The 15,556-nt window shown below is 53.5% G+C and overlaps 1 protein-coding gene and 2 long non-coding RNA genes across 3 annotated transcripts; 2 read left to right on the plus strand and 1 right to left on the minus strand.

Moving 5' to 3' along the window:
* The first annotated feature begins 36 nt into the window (after positions 1 to 36).
* Positions 37 to 12,195, plus strand: LOC135579410 (SWI/SNF-related matrix-associated actin-dependent regulator of chromatin subfamily A containing DEAD/H box 1-like). Its single transcript, XM_065062420.1, has 15 exons — positions 37 to 106; positions 1,803 to 1,893; positions 2,653 to 2,752; positions 3,683 to 3,742; positions 3,940 to 4,015; positions 4,454 to 4,589; positions 5,217 to 5,354; positions 6,615 to 6,710; positions 7,373 to 7,490; positions 7,664 to 7,785; positions 8,847 to 9,035; positions 9,897 to 10,015; positions 10,403 to 10,585; positions 11,218 to 11,327; positions 11,637 to 12,195. The coding sequence occupies exons 2-15, from the start codon at positions 1,891 to 1,893 to the stop codon at positions 11,696 to 11,698; spliced, it is 1,512 nt and encodes a 503-aa protein (XP_064918492.1). The 5' UTR covers positions 37 to 106; positions 1,803 to 1,890; the 3' UTR covers positions 11,699 to 12,195.
* A 490-nt stretch (positions 12,196 to 12,685) lies between these two features.
* LOC135579413 (uncharacterized) lies at positions 12,686 to 14,636 on the plus strand. The gene is made up of 3 exons (XR_010472468.1): positions 12,686 to 12,909; positions 13,005 to 13,266; positions 14,435 to 14,636. It is a non-coding gene; the product is annotated as an uncharacterized LOC135579413 (long non-coding RNA).
* LOC110356689 (uncharacterized) lies at positions 14,268 to 15,548 on the minus strand. The gene is made up of 2 exons (XR_010472472.1): positions 15,439 to 15,548; positions 14,268 to 14,591 (listed from the first exon to the last, which is right to left on the minus strand). It is a non-coding gene; the product is annotated as an uncharacterized LOC110356689 (long non-coding RNA).
* Between the last annotated feature and the right edge of the window lie 8 nt (positions 15,549 to 15,556).

Below are 15,556 nucleotides of genomic sequence, written 5' to 3' on the forward strand. Positions count from 1 at the left end.
CGCTGGCCCCGCCCCGCCCAGGTGCGCTGCATTTCCGGCCCGCCCCGCGCAGGCGCCGCCTCTTCTTCCGGCAGAGCCGCGGCGGCTCCGCTCCAGGCGGACGCTGGTAACGGACCGGGCGCTCCGGGGGAACCAGCGAGCGGGACGCGGCGCTGCAGCCCCGGCCCGGGGGCGGTGAGCTTGGGCTGAGCTGGAACCGGGGACGGGGCTCGCGGGAACCGGGGCTGCGGCCCTGCCGGGACCGCTGCCGGCCCGGGAGTCCCGGCCCCGGTGTCCGCCGCTTCCCGGGCGGCCGGGGCCGGAGGGTTCCGCTCCCCCGAGCTCCCGGAGCCCCGAGTCCGGCCTCCCCGGCCCCGTCCCGGCGGGCAGGAGCAGCAGCAGCAGCGCTGGAACCGAGCCGGGAGCTGCCGGAGCTCCGGAGCTCAAGTCCCGCGTTCCCCCGCGGCTGCTGCCGGGCCGGGCTGGCGGGGACACCCCGGGAAGGCTGGAGCCCCCGGCGGCCCCGGGGCTGCCCCGGCACCGTCTGCCCGGACCCGCCGCGCAGCTCGGGGCCCCCGAACACCGACCGGGAAGGGGAAGGGAAGGGACGTCTCGGCTCTCGCAGCCCTTCGGGCCCTGCCCCGAGGGGGCTGCACCCGCCCCGGACACACCGGGGGGCTCCGGGCTGAGCCCCCAACAAAACCGGCCAAATGAGCCGCGTTTCAAGCCCCCAAAACACAGGGCTTGGTGTCTGCCCCATCAGTGGCCACATGAGCCTCGTTGGAATCACAGGAACAGGGGACTGAGTCTCCTCCTCCAGCCCCAGAACTGCCCCAGCAACACGGGCTCCAGCCCTTCCACACACAGCACTTTGTGTCCAGCCCTTCACAGGCCACATGAGCCTGCTTGTCAGCCACAGGCACCTGAACCAGCCTCTGTGACCCACAGCCACCACTTAGTCTCTGTTTGTGACCCCCCAATTCACGACTTAGTCTCTGTTTGTGAGCCCCCAATTCCCGACTTAGTCTCTGTTTGTGAGCCCCCAATTCACGACTTAGTCTCTGTTTGTGAGCCCCCCAATTCATGACTTAGTCTCTGTGACCCAGATTCACAACTTAGTCTCTGTTTGTGAGCCCCCTCAATTCCCGACTTAGTCTCTGTTTGTGAGCCCCCACAATTCCTGACTTAGTCTCTGTTTGTGAGCCCCCCCAATTCACAACTTAGTCTCTGTTTGTGACCCCAGTTCACTATTTCCTCTCTGTTTGTGACCCCCACAATGCACGACTTAGTCTCTGGTTTGTGAGCCCCACAATTCATAATTTTAGTCTCTGTTTGGGACCCAAATTCACGACTTAGTCTCTTTTCTGTGAGTCCCCCAATTCACAGCTTAGTCTCTGTCCCTGAGCCCTCCCTCTGGCCAAACGCACCCGCTGTCCAGCCCCACCTGCAGGACTCGGGCTCTGTTCCTCCCCACGGGCAGGACGGGCTCTCCCTTCGCTGGAGGTGCCGGGGCACAGCTCAGCCTCCCCCCGGGCGCTGAGCCCCAACCCACCCGCCTCGGGCTCTGCTTCCCAGCCGGGCTGAGCCCCCAGCAGCCCCAGCCGCTCTCAGGCCCTGGAGACGTGGGACTGGGGCTCTGAGCCCCCAGCCCGGCCCGGGGAGCCCGGCTTTGGGCTGCCCCACCCCTCGCCTCTGCCCCTGCACCCCCACGGAGCTCCTGTCCCTCGGCAGCCCCCGCAGCTCCTTCTCCATCTCACAGCCCAGCTGCGGAGCCCCCGAAGCACCCCAACAGCCCCAGCACATTAGGCTTGATTTCTTAACAGTTTGGAGCTGAAGCCGTATCAGAAGATTGGTTTGAACTGGTTGGCGCTGCTGCATAAACACGGGTTGAATGGCATATTGGCTGATGAAATGGTAAGTGCCAAATGAATTATTTAAGAACCATTAAAAGCTTTGCAAAAATAACTTCATTAAATTCTTTCATTTTCCAGAAACCCCAAGCAGGTTCTAAGTCATTTGTTTCAGGTGATATAAGTAATTAGTATTGCAAACAGTTTCTCCACGTGTTGAGAAGCTGCAGTTTCTGCCACCCCAGGTTACCCTCACACCGTTCATTTTAACAGCTCCTTGCCCACAAATCTAACTCATACTACTTGCCCAGCATTTAGTTGCAGTGAGCCCCTGTCTTCTACATTTCCCCATCAGTTTCAAAGGCCGTGAGCGAGTGGATGGGTTTTTAAATCCGTGGTATGGAAAACACAAAAGTGAGTGTTGGTGGGAAAGAAATCTGATTTTCCTATTAAATTCCCCTTTGGAAATAGCTGCGAAATCCTTTGTACAATTGGCTCAAATGGAAGGAAACAGTTGGTTTGCAGGTAACCGTTGGTCTGCAGCACCGTCTGGTTTGGGTCGGTAAAGTTTTGAAGATTTAAGGGGTGAATTTGAACTAAAACGAAAATCTTTATAAATGGGAAAGATGAATCCCTGATGCTCCAATGTGGAGCTGAAAAGCTGCTTGAGTTTTATTGTGATTGAGCTTGTCTTGTGCAAAACAGTGTGGTTACACGGAACGAGTTTATAATCTTCACTCCACCATCCTTATCTTACGAGCACAAAACATGAGTATGTTCCACAGATGGTAAATTTTATTTAAATGGCTTTGTTTTCTCTTAGGGCTTAGGAAAAACAATTCAAGCTATTGCGTTCCTAGCTTATCTCTACCAAGAGGGCCATAAGGGTCCCCATTTGATAGTTGTGCCGGTTTCAACATTAGGTAAGTTAAATGCTTCAAAATGATTTGTTTGTTTAAAAAACTGCTCATGGCCGGACTGTGAAACAGATAATTTTGTGAAAGAAAACTTGATTTTCTTATGGTGATCTTCAGCGCCTCAAGTCATTGGGATTGGAATGCAAAGCACACTGAGGGCGCGCTTGTGCTGAATCAATCACACCTGACATGGACTTGTTTTTTAATATGCTGCACAGACAGTAAAGTACTTGTTACATTTGGCGTGTTTATCAAAGTCTTTTTCCTGACTGCATATTGGCTGAAATTCCCAGTCTTCAGGCTGTGCTGGGCATTGGGTTTCACGGCATTTGAGACGTTCCGTGGGGTTTTTGCCCCTTTGCTGCACAGAATGCGTCAGAGCAGATCCAAATCCTACAACGATGGGGTTTTGCTGTCTTTTCCTTGTGTGTTCTGCTTGTTCAATGGCCTCGGTTGAACGCGAGAAGAATATGGTGCAACAAAATGTGTCAGCGAAGCCCATGAGTTGAGTAGAAACTGGGTTTTTGTGGAGTTAAATTGACCTTTGTGGAGTGATTCGAGAAAGGAGAAAGCAGCAAGTTGGATTTGGACAGAAAATGCTGCTTTTAATGTAAAATACTTATTGAGGCTTCAAAAATTTCTCTGAACACATGAGAAGAGCTTCACGTTGTTGGATGCCCGTTTGAAGTTGCCATTTGCAGCGTGCTTTTGAAATCCAACAGAACCCGTCTTGTTAATAGCTCTCAAAAAGGCACGTTAGTTAAAAGCTGAGGGGTGCGTAAAGGTGTAAGTGGAGTTCCTTAAACTTCAGGAGCATTTAGAGGGATTTGCTTAAGAATCAGATGTTTGGTTTAATCCTGAGATGCGTCTGAAAGTATGTAAGACATACTAAAGCATAAATGACTTGTTTTTCTCTGTCTTAATGATGCCTTCCAGATAACTGGATAAGAGAAATTCACCTGTGGTGTCCTGAGCTCAACATCCTTATTTACTATGGTGAGGAACACGATTTAGAAATGAACCTAATAATACAATTGCTCGGATGGTCAGCCTGAGAAAACATAATTGCTTATGTTTAAATACGCATCTCTTGCTGACTGCGTTTCTGTGGACGGTCTTAATTTTCGTAGGTATATATTATAAACGTATCTATATAAGTACTTGTGCTCATTGCGTGCGCTGTTCTTCCACAGGATCCCAAGAAGATCGGAAACATCTCAGGGTGGACATTCACAACAAAGCCGTGGATTTCAATGTGATTGTAACTACGTAAGTGCAGAATTCGATAACCAGAGGGATGTGGTTGGCTTCCACTGACCTCTAGTGGCACAGAAACGCCAAGTCTGCATTTTGGTGAGGGGGGAAGGGAACGGGCTTTTGTCTTTAGGTGGCGATTAACTAGAATTTCGTTAATACTGTGGCAGATAGCACATCATAGACGCTTTAGACACCATTTGTCTCTCTATTAAGTAATAAATACTAATGAACACGTATTCCTTTGTAATAGATTTGCGCAGGTTTTTGGGAAGTCACGGAGAGCGCTGCCTCATGGAGTAAACTGTAATTATTTGCTAGGAGTGAACCGTGTTCTGGTTGGTTTGACATCGTGCCCCCCGTGTATTCTGTCCATATCTCTTTGCAGTTTTAGGGAATTTCATACCGTTGTGATAGCCGTGTGTTCATGGTGAACGTGTCTTGCTCTGTCAGATACAACTGTGCCATCAGCAGCTCAGACGACCGGGGGCTGTTTCGCAGGCTGAAGCTGAACTACGCAATTTTCGACGAAGGCCACATGCTGAAGAACATGAGCTCTGTGCGCTACCAGCACCTCATGACAATCAATGTAAGAGCTTCAATTATTGTTCAGTTTGGGGGAAACTCCCGTTTCCGCTGGTTTGCAGTGGTGGGCTGAGGCAGAACGGAGTCTGCACATCTGGAAAAGCTGGAGCACCGCTCTTTGTCTCATAACTGCGATTTTAGCACTGTGCTGTTGGTACAGTAACTGTATGCTTATGATCATTTATTACAACTTAGTTTTCAACATCATCTTTTCATCAAAAGCGCTTTTCAAAAGGCGATCTTTAAGCGGTTCAACTATGGCTTTTGCTTGTAATTCAAAACTTGTGCCTAAATTCTTCATAGCAGTAGAGAAGATACAACATGGGATGAACAGTTGGCGTATAATTTAAAAAAACAGCCAAATAAGATCCCCCCAGCGCCAGGAAGGCTGTTCTTACATCTAGATTAGGCTTCTTGAATAAGTGTGCGCAGTTCCCCACCGATCTGTAAACCGTTTTGTTGACTTAAGCAGGAAATTATTCCACGAGATCAAAATTGATTTTAAGTTTCAATAGTTATGGTTTATCAGCTTGTTTTCTCGGTTCTCCAGAGCTGCGTTGTTTCGGCCAGTTTTCATTTTTAAGCCGTTTGACAAATGTTTCTCGCTTCTGTTTCCGCTTTGGACAAACAGGCAAAGAACCGCTTGCTGCTGACGGGGACTCCGGTGCAAAATAACCTGTTGGAGTTGATGTCCCTTTTGAATTTCGTCATGCCGCACATGTTCAGCAGCAGCACGAGCGAAATCCGAAGGATGTTCTCTTCAAAAGCGGTAAGGATTATATAAGTTCTTCCTGAAAATAGCTTTTTTGTTTTTTTGCTAGAACGCTGCTGTTGCTGCGTAACTTGTGTTTTATTGGTATCTTGGGGAAATGGGTGATGCAGTTATGAAAAACTAGAAAATGAAACGATGAAATAAGCCATTTAGAGTAAGAATGTGTCAGAACAAAGTATCTCAGAGCACGAATGGTCCTCTTAGATCCCAGAATGTCAGGGGTTGGAGGGCCCTGGAAAGCTCATCCAGTGCAATCCCCCCATGGAGCAGGAACACCCAGATGAGGTTACACAGGAAGGTGTCCAGGCGGGTTGGAATGTCTGCAGAGAAGGAGACTCCACGACCCCCTGGGCGGCCTGGGCCAGGCTCTGCCACCCTCACCCCAAACAAGTTTCTTCTCATATTCCAGTGGAACCTCCTGTGTTCCAGTTTGCACCCATTGTCCCTTGTCCTGTCACTGGTTGTCACCAGAAGAGCCTGGCTCCATCCTCCTGACACTCCCCCTTTCCATACTGATCCCCAGGAATGAGTCCCCCCTCAGTGTCCTCTTGTCCAGCTCCAGAGCCCCAGCTCCCTCAGCCTTTCCTCACACGGGAGATGCTCCACTCCCTCCAGCATCTTGGTGGCTGCGCTGGACTCTCTCCAGCAGTTCCCTGTCCTGCTGGAACTGAGGGGCCACAGCTGGACACAATATTCCAGGTGTGGTCTCCCCAGGGCAGAGCAGAGGGGCAGGAGAACCTCTCTGACCTACTGACCACCCCCTTCTAACCCACCCCAGGTACCATTGGCTTCCTGGCCACAAGGGCCCAGTGCTGGCTCATGGTCACCCTGCTGTCCCCAGGACCCCCAGGTCCCTTTCCCCTACGCTGCTCTCTAATAGCTCATTCCCCAACTTACACTGGAACCTGGGGTTGTTCCTGCCCAGATTCAAGACTCTACACTCGCACCTGTTATATTTCATTACATTTTTCCCTGCCCACCTCTCCAGCCTGTCCAGGTCTCTGATGGCAGCACAGCTTCCAGTGTCACCACTGCTCCCGGCTCGGTGTCACCAGCAAACTTGCTGACAGTCACTCTGTTCCCTCGTCCAAATCATTGATGAATATATTGAACAGTCCCGGCCCCAGCACTGCCCCTGAGGCACTGCACTGGCTCTGTCTGTTCTGGCTGGGTGTTTCATCGGGTTGTAACAGTGAAGATAGTGTTGTTACAGCTGCAAACTCACACTGTGACTGAATCCTTGCAATATTTCCTTAGAAGAGTGCTGAAGAACAAAGCATATATGAAAAGGAGAGGATCGCACATGCAAAGCAGATAATAAAACCATTCATCTTGAGAAGAGTAAAAGATGAGGTAATGTTGCATCTTTAAAATGCTGGGTTCCTATTCTCAAAAACCTGATGATCTTGGAGACTCAGAGTAGGATTTCAGATCAGATTTTGTCAGGGCTGGTTTTAGCTCTTTATCCAGGGAGAGCAAGAAACTTTTAGCAGTTTCCAAGTGAAAACGTGAACCTGCTGCAGCTTTGATGCTTATTATTCGCTGGCTATTTACAATGAGGCATTTTAGGTAAGAAAGATGACTGGAAGCTGATTCGGTGCTGTCTAAGTGCTGAGAAGTGAGAAATCCTCCGCATTAATGACCAAAAGACTTATGACTTTATAATAACCGTGTTTTATCTTAACAAAGTTAACTGAAAGGTGGTGAGTATGTGTTTGTGCGTGGGTATGACTAGAAATGGGTGTTGTAAGTTATTTTGCCGTCATCAAAACGTTTCTTTTTTCTTCCAAAATCCAAACCCTGTTTAAATTCTTGTATCTAGAATCGCATATGTAAAGGAAAGGGAAAACTCAGTAGTTACCTGAGTAGTAGTTTGCATCCTGCTGAGTCGGTGAAGCTGCAGCCAGTGGAAGGAGTTGGGAACAGAGCAGCTTGAAAGCAGCTTCTGAGCGAGTGCAGAATCCCGACTGTTTCCTGCAGTACAGTTTTCACCGGCTGTGTTTTTATTTTGCCAGGTCCTGAAACAACTACCTCCCAAAAAAGACCTCATCGAATTATGTGCCATGTCTGAGAAGCAGGAGCAGCTCTACTGTGATCTCTTAAACAAGCTCAAGAAGACTTTCAACAGCAACGGTGTGTGAGGTTCTCGTTGCCTTTCTTCACGCCCACTCGTCTGTCGGACGCGATCACAAAGCTCTCGCTTTGTCCAAGTGTCTAACGCTCGTTAACTGACCCGATCTTCTCTATGATCCTTTTTTTCCTGTCAGTTCAGGTACTGAGTGAACTGTCAAATTCTTTGTTTACAGAGAAAAACTCTGATATGGGAAATGTGATGATGCAACTTAGAAAAATGGCAAATCACCCTCTGCTGCATCGGCAGCATTACACGAGCGACAAGCTCCGGACAATGGCCACGCTGATGCTCAAGGTGAGGCGATGAGATGCAGAAGCAATGCTTAATTTCTCAGGATTTTTAATGCAACTTGAATAGATGTTCCTTATTTTCATCATTCAGTCCTCTGGTGCGCAGTGTCTCTGCCGAACTGCATCCATTGCTGCTGCTTTGTATTTCTCTGCGTCTGTCCAGGGGTCTAATCGAGCTCTGTATGTATTTAGCACAGATTTTTGTATGGGCTGTTAGAATGGAGACAACGGCTGCGGGACTGTGGTCGTTTCCGTTCTCTGCCCTCTACCCCAAAATTCAGAAGCAAAGTGCATATGGAAAAAGATCTTGAGTGGGCAGTTGATTCATAGTTTCTGAGCAGCGAGAAATACAGGCTGTGCAGAACTGAAACAGGGAAGATACAAGTACTGAGGGCTGGTTTTTTGGAACTTGGCTGGGGTTCGTGCCTGTGGAGTTTGGGGAAGATTGTCGCTTTTCTCTCAAGTATTAAAGCGCTCTGCGAAAGCTGCCCCTGGCTTCCAGTTCCTTTCGCTTTGTTTTGAAACAAAGCCAGCCGAGGTTGGGGAGAACGGAAGAAGCGACTGGTTGGTTTGCGGAGGATTTCTGTCCCAGGTTTATTCCGCCTGGTCCCGTCGTGCTCTCCAGATGTGGCTTTTCTTTTCCTCTTTCCTCCCCGCATGACGTCCCCTGCCCACCCTACATCTTGGGCTGGGCGTCCCGTGTCTTCCACCGTCGGTGCAAGGATCGGGCCTCCCTTTTAGGGAATGTGTCTTCGGGGGAAGAGGTCTGCTAGGGGCCTCAAAGGTCACAGGGCTCGCTGGGATCTGCGTAACGGCCGTGGGGGCTGAGCCCATATTATAACTCTTAGTTTTTGGCAGGAAAAGCTCAGTGACACATGATCCTCTGCTACAGAGCTGGGATGCAGAGCTCGTCTCTCTTGGGCTCGCATGAGCCACGCTCTGGCATTTGTCCGTGTCTCGTCGTGCTGCTTTGTTCCCCCAGGCAGTTGGGATGTCTATGGTGGGTCGGTTTGGGCTTTTTCTTGTCTGCCTGGTGAGGATTGTGCATTGCGTTACTTCTCGCAGGAACCCACCCATTGTGACGCCAACCCCGACCTTATCTTGGAAGACATGACAGTCATGACGGATTTTGAGCTGCACCTGCTTTGCAAGCAATATCCTCACATCAGCGACTACAAGTTGGGCATGGATCAGATCTTGGATTCGGGGAAGTTCAGGGCGCTGGAGCGCATCCTGTCCGACTTCAAAGAGAAGGTGGGTGCTGCAGGCGGCCAAAACTCCTTTTCCTGCCCATCTAAAGGGTGGCTCTGAACAGCTGCTTAAATTAACACCTGCCGGTTGTATGTGCAACCGGGTTGTGGAGTGTTACAACGTGACTTAGCGCATGGGCAGCATTGCAAACAATACTTGGAGCTCTGGATGTGCGGTCCTGCCCACACACGGCACTTCAGAGGCAGCTGCAATCAGCTTTCCCGTTTCTCCACGGTTCAGAATATTCACCCCGCGTTAGCGCTGCTCTCTGGGTGTACAGAGGGCTGCCTTCACTTTGGCAGCTCATCGGCCTCTTCTTGGCGGTTCAATAAGACCGGTACACCAGAATAATCGTGTGTTAGGCCGGCGTCAAGGTAAGAAGAGCTCACTGCTCTGAGTCGTAGGTTCAGACCGGCTTGTTTTCCAAGTGCGCACGTACCATAATACTTCAGAGCATCCTGCGTTTGCACAAGCGTGGATTGTGCATCCGTTGGATTATTTCAGACGGAAGAGTGCTGCTGCTCTGTATTATATGGAATATAGTTTAGACGTAAGCTTTTAATGAAAATATGGTGTTGTTTCTAGATGGAGCAGGTCTGTCACGTGTGCATGTGACGTGTGATTTCCAGGCACCTAAGCACAAAGTGACTAAACAAACTAATGTGCTGACAAAAGGTGGATCGATGCAGCAGAAATACTGGTTACAGCGTCTTCACTGAACCCAGCCCTGGGTGATTCATTCCAGCTCAGCCTTTTAAGCTTGGAAAGAGTCGGAATGAAGTCAAAGTAAAGTGAAGTATTTGTGTAGTTCGTTATCCGTAATTTACGTGTTGTAAGCCTGTTGTGTTGCTTTGTCGTTTCCAGGGGGACAGAGTTGTGTTGTTCAGCCAGTTTACCATGATGCTGGATATCTTGGAAGTTTTCCTCAAACATTGGCAGCATAGATACATTAGATTGGATGGAAAAACACAGATTTCTGATCGGTACGTGACTTCTTTTGCTGCAGACGAGAGGAAAAAATACACGTGTGCGTGAAGGGGAGGACGTGACTTAAAGCCCTTTGCTGTCCAGTGTGTAGAGCTGTGTGGTCACTGTGGAAGGGGTTTAACGTTGGATTTCGGGTTTGTTTGGCGTCCTTCAGTCCTCCCCCATCCGCCAGCTCGCTCTTTGTGTTCTATGGTCACCCCAAATCTTTCGCCGTGCTTCGCTATGGGTCCGTCTCTGTTTCTCTGGTCGCTGCCGAGGACCATTGGTACCATTTTTCCTTCTGCAGAACAGCTGGAGCTCTGAGCTGCTTTGCGACGCCTCCGTCCTCCCTTTCGAAAGATCCTCCTCCTCCTGAATCTGTGTTCAACCCTTGTGTTCCGCAGGATACGTCTCATAGACCAGTTCAACACAGATATGGGTATATTTGTATTCCTCCTGTCAACCAAAGCCGGGGGCTTGGGAATCAATCTGACCTCAGCAAACGTCGTCATTCTTCACGACATCGACTGCAACCCGTACAACGATAAGCAAGCAGAAGACCGATGCCACAGAGTAGGTCAGACAAGGTAGGGCTTTTTAGTTACGGCGCTTGGCTTTTCTGGGAGGCAAGCTCTCAAAAGAGACTCAAAAGCCAAGGTTTGATCATTAAATATTCCTTTTGGAAGCAGAGACTTTTGCCACCCAGCTCCGGTCTTTGCGGGTCATTGTAATTGTCTCAGCAGGTGTTGCTGCCAGAACAAACCTCGTTCACGGTCTCCTCCTTTTCCCCGGTTCTCTCAGATTCTCTGTAGTTCTCACATTTCTGGTGCTGGGAACCGTTTCAAGGCAGATCCGGAGTGTCTGGGGCCGCTTGGCAAAGCTCTTTGTTCCCTTCGGGAGGTTTCTGAGCTCCAAAGCGCCGCCCTGTGGTAAAAGCTGAAGCCAGGGGCTGTTCTCGAGGTGTCTGGCAGAACCAGCCGATAGGATCTAACTGATAACCGGTATTTCAGCCGAGGGGGATGCTGTTAACGGAGTTTCTGTGACCGGACAGGCCTTGCGCTGGCTGGAGAACATGGAGAAAACAAGTTTTGTGGCAGCACAGCAAAGCGAGAAGGAAGCGGTGTCGCCCTTTTGCCAAGGCAGAGCGTCCTGCCCGTGTGTGCTGAGCCAGAGGAACTGCAAAAACACGGATTTATCCTGTTTGGGGTTTATTTTTCAGAGAAGTAAAAGTGATAAAGCTGATCAGTAAGGGGACTATTGAGGAATCCATGCTCAAAATCAGCCAGCAGAAGCTGAAGTTGGAACAAGACATGACTGCGGCAGATTCAGGTGAGTCTCCCGCACATCGTTGTGTGAACCAAGGTTGCTGCAGTGTGTTACTCTGCAAACACCCAGGGGGCTGGATGCAGATAACCCTTTCGTTTCTTTGCTGGGATTCGCCTTTTCGGCTTGTTTCGTAGTTTGGTTTCGCGTGGAATAATAAACTAGAAAGGAGCTTTGGTGCTGATGGTCGTTTGGTTTGTGCGCTCCAAGCCTGGCCCACGAACCAAGGACAAACCCGTGCGCGGAGAGGGTTCGGTACAGTTTTGGGCACGTGGATTTTGTCTGTTCCTATGGAATGTTGTTTTTATTCCCCAGGAGAAGAAGGAACCATCCCAGCAGATATCGCCACACTCCTCAAAGCTTCCTTAGGTCTCTGAAATGTAACTGCGTTGTGGAATTGGAGGAAGAAAGGTGACGTTGTACCCCGAGGACTCTTCTCTTACTTGCCACCATGAGCTTTATGGACAGTTATAACTTTTTGTAGTTCCTTTGATTGTATTCCTCATGGCATTGGATATTTTTAACACCGGCAGCATTCTTTTGATGCTAAAACACGAACAGCCCGGATGTGCCAACATGGGGTGCTGAAAAAATGCTATTTTACAGATCACTTTTCCAAATGGGGACCTAAGTACTATTTGTTTTAACAAATCTGCTACTGCTGGAGATTTGTCAGTATTTTTGTAATTATTTCTACCTCCAAATATAGATATATATATAAACCGTCTGTTTCACTGGATTACTTGTGTAGATTTTTTTATATGTGCCTTATTTGACAATGCTTGAGTCCGGTTCGGCTTGTTTTCGGTTCATTTGATGTACCGTACCCGTTTTGTATCAACTTGTTTGAATAAAATTCCACAGGTTAACCAAATACTTTCATGTCGTCGTAATTTGGGGCTGGTGACCACTCGCATGTTGGGGATCAAACGAGCTGAAACGTTCCGTTCCAACTGACGTGGCCTCAGCCAGCAGTGCTTGATTGTCAGTGTCGCATTACCCTCTAATCACAGTTGCGTTAAGGCGTTGATTTTAAAACCGGAATTGCGGCCACATGGAAGTTTTCGTCCAGGGTGCGTTTGCTGCAAATCCGTTTGCTGTGCCGCAAAACGTGCGCGGCTGAGATGGGAGGAGCTGCCCGCAGCCCCGGGAAACCTGTTTGCTAAAGAAAATGCGGCCGAACCGTCCAAAAACACAAGTTCACCCTCCCCGGGCCCGGCCCCGCTGTCCCTGCGGTGCCGCCGAACGGACACGAGATGGCGCTGCGCTCTGCAGGGCCGCGCGGTGTCCGCCAGGCGGCGCCATCCCGGGCTGGGGCGGGGGCGGGACCGAGAGAGGGGGCGGGACCGAGATCGGAGGGGGCGGAACCGAGATCGGAGGGGGCGTGGCCAACCCGCTCGGCCGCGCCCCGAGCGCAGCTGAGCCCGCCGCGGGGACGCGGTGGCCGGTTCTCATTGGGTCGGTGCTGGTGCCGCGTTTGTTCGGTGCGTTCCCCTGTGTGTCTGGTTGGTGTTGGTGCCTCGGTTGTTTCACGGCAGCGCAGCCGAGCCCGCAGCGAGGACGTGCTGGACACGGACGGGGCGTGAAGGTGCGTGGGGCCGGGGGGCGGCTGAGCCTGGGGGGAGGGGACACCCCCGGTTGGGGGGCGGCTGCTGAGCCTGAACTCGTCCCCTCTCTCCGCAGGAGCTGCAGGTGCCTGCGGGCAGGTCCCGGACAGAGGCAGCGGCGGGCAAGGGTTAAAACCTACAATGGCCTCAATAAAGGGGTGGTGGAAAGTGGCCGCATGTCGCCGTGGTCCTTACGGGTCCCTCTCGTCCCCAGCCCGGGGCGGGGGGGTCAGGCCGAGCCGTGCCCTGAGCTCCCCCGGCCCATCCCACACCAGCGACTGTTCCCAGACACCTTGCCCCCCCCTCCCCGATGCGGGGACCCGGGTTCTCGCCGCCAGGTGAATGGGACACGGGAAGGTGTCACCGGTACCGGGGGCTGCGGTGCCGCCCACTGCGCTCTGCAGTGCCGCGCTGTGTCCGCCAGGCGGCGCCACCGTGCGGGAGAGAGGGGCGGGGCCGAGAGGGGCGGGGCCGAGAGGGGCGGGGCCAAGCCGCGCCCGGACGCGCCCCGCCTGCGCAGCTGAGCCCGCGGTCACGTGACGGGGCGGCCCCCGAGGCTTCAAAAGCTCCCCCGGGCCGGCGGGGGGCGCCGCTCCGGCGGGCGCACGCGCAGAGGCGGGAGGGGGGCCGGCGGGAGCGGGTGCCGGTGCGGGCTCTGCCGGGCCCGGGGCAGCTGCTGCCGGGGGAGCTGGCTTCCACTCGGCGGGGCCGCGGGGCGGCTCTGGGCCCTGCGCGGAGCCGGGCTCGGACCGGAGCCCCTCTGGTCCCGGCGCCGGGCGAGGAGCCCGTACGGCCCCGAGGCGGCGAGGACGTGCCCGGTGAGTGTCCCGGGGGCTCGGGGAGCGGGTCTGTGCTCGGGGCTTCGCCCCTCGTCCTGCTGCAGGCCGGGGAGGGCGGTCCCGTCCCCCGGCAGGGCTCCCCCGGGGCTGGAGGCTGCTGGGGGTGCAGGGGGGGCCCCGCGGTTCTGAGCCGGGGCCGGGCCGGGCTGGGGGGGGTTGGGGTGTTGGCGCTGGGGGGTCCGGCCAGAGCCGCTGGCCCCGCTGGGCTGGTGGGGCCGGGGGGTTTGGCCGCGGGGGTTTCTGCTCCGGCTCGGCCTGGGGGGCCGCGGTGTGTCCCCGTTTGTGGGGTTCTGCACCCGTTCTGTCCTTAGGGGGGCTGTGCTTTGGGGGTTTTGCAGCCGTGGTTTTTGGGTTTTGCCCCTCTTGTTTTTTGTTTTGTGCACCCGTGGTTTTTGCGTTTATGCACCCCTTGGGTTTGAGTTTCTTGACCTGTTGCTTTTTGGTTTCTGCACCTCTTGGGTTTTGGTGTGTGCCTCCATTGTAGTTGTTGTGTGCACCTGTTTATTGGTAGTAACCACTTTTTATTGGGTTTGTGCTTGTGCCTTCATTGGTTCAGTGTGTACTCCTGTTTATTCAGTTTGTGTTTGCAACTTGTATGTATCACATCAAGCTTGTGGGTGGCTCCAGTTGAGTTCTGGTTCCAGTTTCTCTCTCTGGTTTCTTTCAGCTCCAGCTCCAGCCTGTGCAGCTTCAAGCCTGTTTGCGGTTCCAGCTCCTCTGCAGCTGCTTCTGGTTCCAGTTGTTCTGCAGCTCCAGCTCGTTGTGCTTGTTCCACTGAGCTTGGCCTTGGGCCAGATTGTAAATCAATCACTGTCACAAGCTGCCTATGAATATGACACATGAATAAATATGAACCAATTATCTAATAACCAGTCCAGTGGTTGAACAGTCCTTGAATAAAAAAGGGGGGAAAACCACTTTTCACACCAGTCAAACACCTGAAACTGCCTGGTGCATGCCAGCGTCCGAGCATTTGGGGGCCAGGATGTCCAGACCCCCCCCTCCAGAGGGGGTCCCCCTGCCTGGCCCCCCTCCTACTCCTCCCCAGCCTCCCACTTGTGCCCACCCCCCACCAGCCCCTGCCCAAGGGGCCAACCCGGCCCCTGGGTTTGAGCCCAGGAACAGCGACTGGGTCTCTGTTCCTGAGCCCAAAGCCCAGGCCTCGGCCCCAGGAGCCCCTTTCCCAGCCCCGAGAACGCAGCTCAGGCTCCGTTCTCAGGGCTGGGAAATGCCCGGGTGCCTCGGGGCTGCTGAACCCCAGCACCGGGCCTCGGGGCTCCAGTTGCACAAGCACCCGCGGACCCCACAGCCCCAGCGAACCCAACCCCGCGTGTGGTGTCGGGAGCCCCGGCGGTGTCGGGCGGTGCTTGAGAACTGGCTGGGGGGACCCGCGGAGCGGGCCCGGCCCCGTGTGGCCGCGGGCGGCTCGGGCGGGGACGGGGGGCGCCGGGCTCCGGCCCTCCGGGCTTTATTCCCCCCCGGCGCCCCGAGCCCCGCGGCTGCGGCTGCTGCTCCGCGGAGCCGCCCGGGCACCGGCTGCCCTTGCCCACCCGCCTCACCCTCCGCCCCGAGAGCCCCCGGGGCCGCGGCCCCTTCCCCGCTGCCCGGCCCCGCGCTCCCAGCCCCGACCCCCGGCGCGGCCGCGCCCGGGCCGAGCTCCCCGCACCTCACCTGGGCCCCGCCGGGAGAGCCCGGACCGGCCGCTGCCGCCCCCGCACGCACCGAGAAACCGGAACCGACGCCGCCGCGCGCCTTAAATACCCCAGGCCCCGCCCCTCACACCTGCGCT

This window comes from Columba livia, chromosome 4 (genome assembly GCF_036013475.1).
Source record: "Columba livia isolate bColLiv1 breed racing homer chromosome 4, bColLiv1.pat.W.v2, whole genome shotgun sequence".
NCBI lineage: Eukaryota > Metazoa > Chordata > Aves > Columbiformes > Columbidae > Columba > Columba livia.